General features: G+C 34.7%; 1 protein-coding gene across 1 annotated transcript in view; it reads left to right on the top strand.

Annotated features, from left to right (window-relative positions):
* The window catches only part of LOC111089800 (Down syndrome cell adhesion molecule-like protein Dscam2), a gene marked incomplete at its 5' end in the record, with an annotated part of 17,130 nt that overhangs the window by 1,509 nt on the left and 12,407 nt on the right, over positions 1–3,214 (top strand). Inside the window, one exon of the mRNA XM_022402905.1 lies at positions 1,476–1,769. Coding sequence (XP_022258613.1) covers positions 1,476–1,769 — 294 coding nt within the window. The remainder of the gene's footprint in view (positions 1–1,475; positions 1,770–3,214) is intronic.

The following is a 3,214-nucleotide window of genomic DNA, read 5'->3' as shown; positions in this document are numbered from 1 at the left end:
GGTATTTATCATTACACTAGGTACACGTACTGGACGACCGGATTTACCAAGGTATTTATCATTACATTAGGTACATGTACTGGACGACCGGATTTACCAAGGTATTTATCATTACACTAGGTACATATAATGGACGACCGGTTTCACCAAGGTATTTATCATTACACTAGGTACATGTACTGAACGACTGTAAAGTAGTTATACACAAGACTAAGACAAACCGTAGAGTAGTTATCCACAAGACTAAGACAAACCGTAGAGTACTTATCCACAAGACTAACACAAACCGTAGAGTTCTTATCCACAAGACTAAGACAAACCGTAGAGTAGTTATACACAAGACTAAGACAAACCGTAGAGTACTTATCCACAAGACGAAGACAAACCGTAGAGTACTTATCCACAAGACTAAGACAAACCGTAGAGTTCTTATCCACAAGACTAAGACAAACCGTAGAGTAGTTATACACAAGACTAAGACAAACTGTAGAGTACTTATCCACAAGAGTAAGACAAACCGTAGAGTACTTATCCACAAGACTAAGACAAACCGTAGAGTTCTTATCCACAAGACTAAGACAAACCGTAGAGTACTTATCCACAAGACTAAGATAATCCGTAGAGTACTTATCCACAAGACAATCTGTAATAAAGAAACTCGGCAGAGTGCATGTTTGTAGGGTCTTCCTGTTTTATAAACTCCACCAACCCCATTTCATTGAGACCCTGTTCCTGAACTGTACTGCTGAACGTGAGTATTTACGGAAACTAAACTTATTATCAGAGGATAAACAGCACCTCCTTATGGTCGGAAGGGTAAATCCTTCCATTCTTATCACCTCCTTATGGTCGGAAGGGTAAATCCTTCCATTCTTATCACCTCCTTATGGTCGGAAGGGTAAATCCTACCATTCTTATCACCTCCTTATGGTCGGAAGGGTAAATCCTTCCATTCTTATCACCTCCTTATGGTCGGAAGGGTAAATCCTTCCATTCTTATCACCTCCTTATGGTCGGAAGGGTAAATCCTACCATTCTTATCACCTCCTTATGGTCGGAAGGGTAAGTTCTTCCATTCTTATCACCTCCTTATAGTCGGAAGGGTAAATCTTTCCATTCTTATCACCTGCTTCCAGAAAAGTTCTTCCAGAAAAGATGATTTTTGAGGGGAGAATATTTCATATCTAAAAATAATAATGCCACCAGTTCTTACCGGAAATAAACTGTTTTATTATCGAAGAACCAGAGCTAATATAATATTGTTTTCGATAGTTACAAATCGGTTGTTTGTGTGACATCACATCATCATAAATTATTTACAACTATCATCAATTATGTTTGCCGACTTAATTCGTTGTGTACCATACTACTTGACATTGTTTACAATTATCATAACATACTACTTGACATTGTTTTTTGTTTTGTTCTCTTTCGATATCCAATCTTAATTAATTATTCATCTCAATTCTCTACAGAACCACATAACTCCCTGCCACCAACCATAACTAACTTCAGGTCCAGTGTACGTGGATCTCAAGGTGACGTGGTAACCTTACCATGTGTAGCTCAAGGTAAACCTCCACCGGAGTACCATTGGTATAAGGAACACCATGGATTACGATCAGTCATTCGATCTGATTATCTGGTACTTCTTGAAACAGGAATTCTGGTAATTCGACAAGCGCGTGTAGAAGACAGTGGAACGTATGTATGTGTCGCAAATAACAGTTTGGGAGCCGTGGAAAGCAACACAAGACTGTCCATAACCGGTGAATAAGTTTTATAAACAGATTACAAAACGGAATAAATATACTGGTAAATGATAAAATAGTTTTACATTTTTGGTACGTTGTAAGCAGGAAAAAAACCAACACTGAGAAATTGGAGAAGATATGTTTTAAAAATTCCATTAAAAATAAAAGTCATTTTAGAAGAGACAAACTAACTTGTCTGGTTTAAGATCAAAATATCAGATCGTGGGTAATTTGTATGAAGCTACTCATTAGAGAATGTGTTATATTTCTAGGGATGAGGGTTAAATAACAAATCGTGTTTTATTCATAAGGATGAGGGTTAAGTAACAGATCGTGTTATATTTCAGAGAATAAAGGCTAAATAATAGATCGTGTTTTATTTCTGGGAATAAGGGTTAAATAACAAATCGTGTTTTATTTCTGGGAATGAGGGTTAAATAACAAATCGTGTTTTATTCATAAGGATGAGGGTTAAGTAACAGATCGTGTTATATTTCTGGTAATAAGAGTTAAATAACATATCGTGTTTTATTTTTGGGAATAAGGGTTAAATAATAGATCGTGTTTCATTTTTGGGAATAAGGGTTAAATAATAGATCGTGTTTCATTTTTGGGAATAAGGGTTAAATAACAGATCTGTTATATTTCAGAGAATAAAGGCTAAATAATCCCAGAAATAAAACACGATCTAAATAAGGGTTAAATAACAGATCTTCTTTTATTTTGGGGAATAAGGGTTAAATAACATATCGTGTTTTATATCTGGGAATAAGGGTTAAATAACAGATCTTGTTTTATTTCTGGGGAAAAGGTTTTATATAAGATACTGTTCTAAGTTTTAATAATAAAAAGCAACCAAAAGATCGTGTTTCATGTTCAGGAACAACAAACCACAATATAACGAGATGTTTTTTTTAGGAAGAAGAAACAAGGTTCAAGTTGGAAAAAGTGTTTCATTTTTTATCATAAAGAATAAATCAGAAGTTGTAGGTAGAATACATATTTAAATCACTGTATAGTTTTAGTCGCCAGAGAAAAGTGTGAAATTATTTTATTGTTGATATCAGGAATATAAATACCAGAAGTCATTTGATATCAAATTCATTATAAATATCACTATATATTTCATTCACACTCTTGTTTTCCTAAGATCATCTTAGCACGGTATACATACAGCACTACCTAGTGTCAAGTTTCAAAGTTATGTTGTATAGAAGGTATAAAAGATAAATTAGATTACACAGGCCTGCGATGGTTTTATTGTCTTGAAACTTTTACATGTTCAACAGTAATTCCTGTACGCTAAATCCGAAAATGATATCCATTTTTCTCCATCACGTACAGATTTTTCACAAAACGTCATATGTACTTTTACAAAATCGGGGTCACATTTTGTTATACTTAAAATGTTGACAACCACTGGCTATAGATTTATCCAATCGCGACGTGAGAGTCTTATC

This window comes from Limulus polyphemus, unplaced genomic scaffold, assembly GCF_000517525.1.
Source record: "Limulus polyphemus unplaced genomic scaffold, Limulus_polyphemus-2.1.2 Scaffold7410, whole genome shotgun sequence".
Lineage (NCBI taxonomy): Eukaryota > Metazoa > Arthropoda > Merostomata > Xiphosura > Limulidae > Limulus > Limulus polyphemus.
This window is presented reverse-complemented; position numbering and strand designations above follow the sequence as displayed.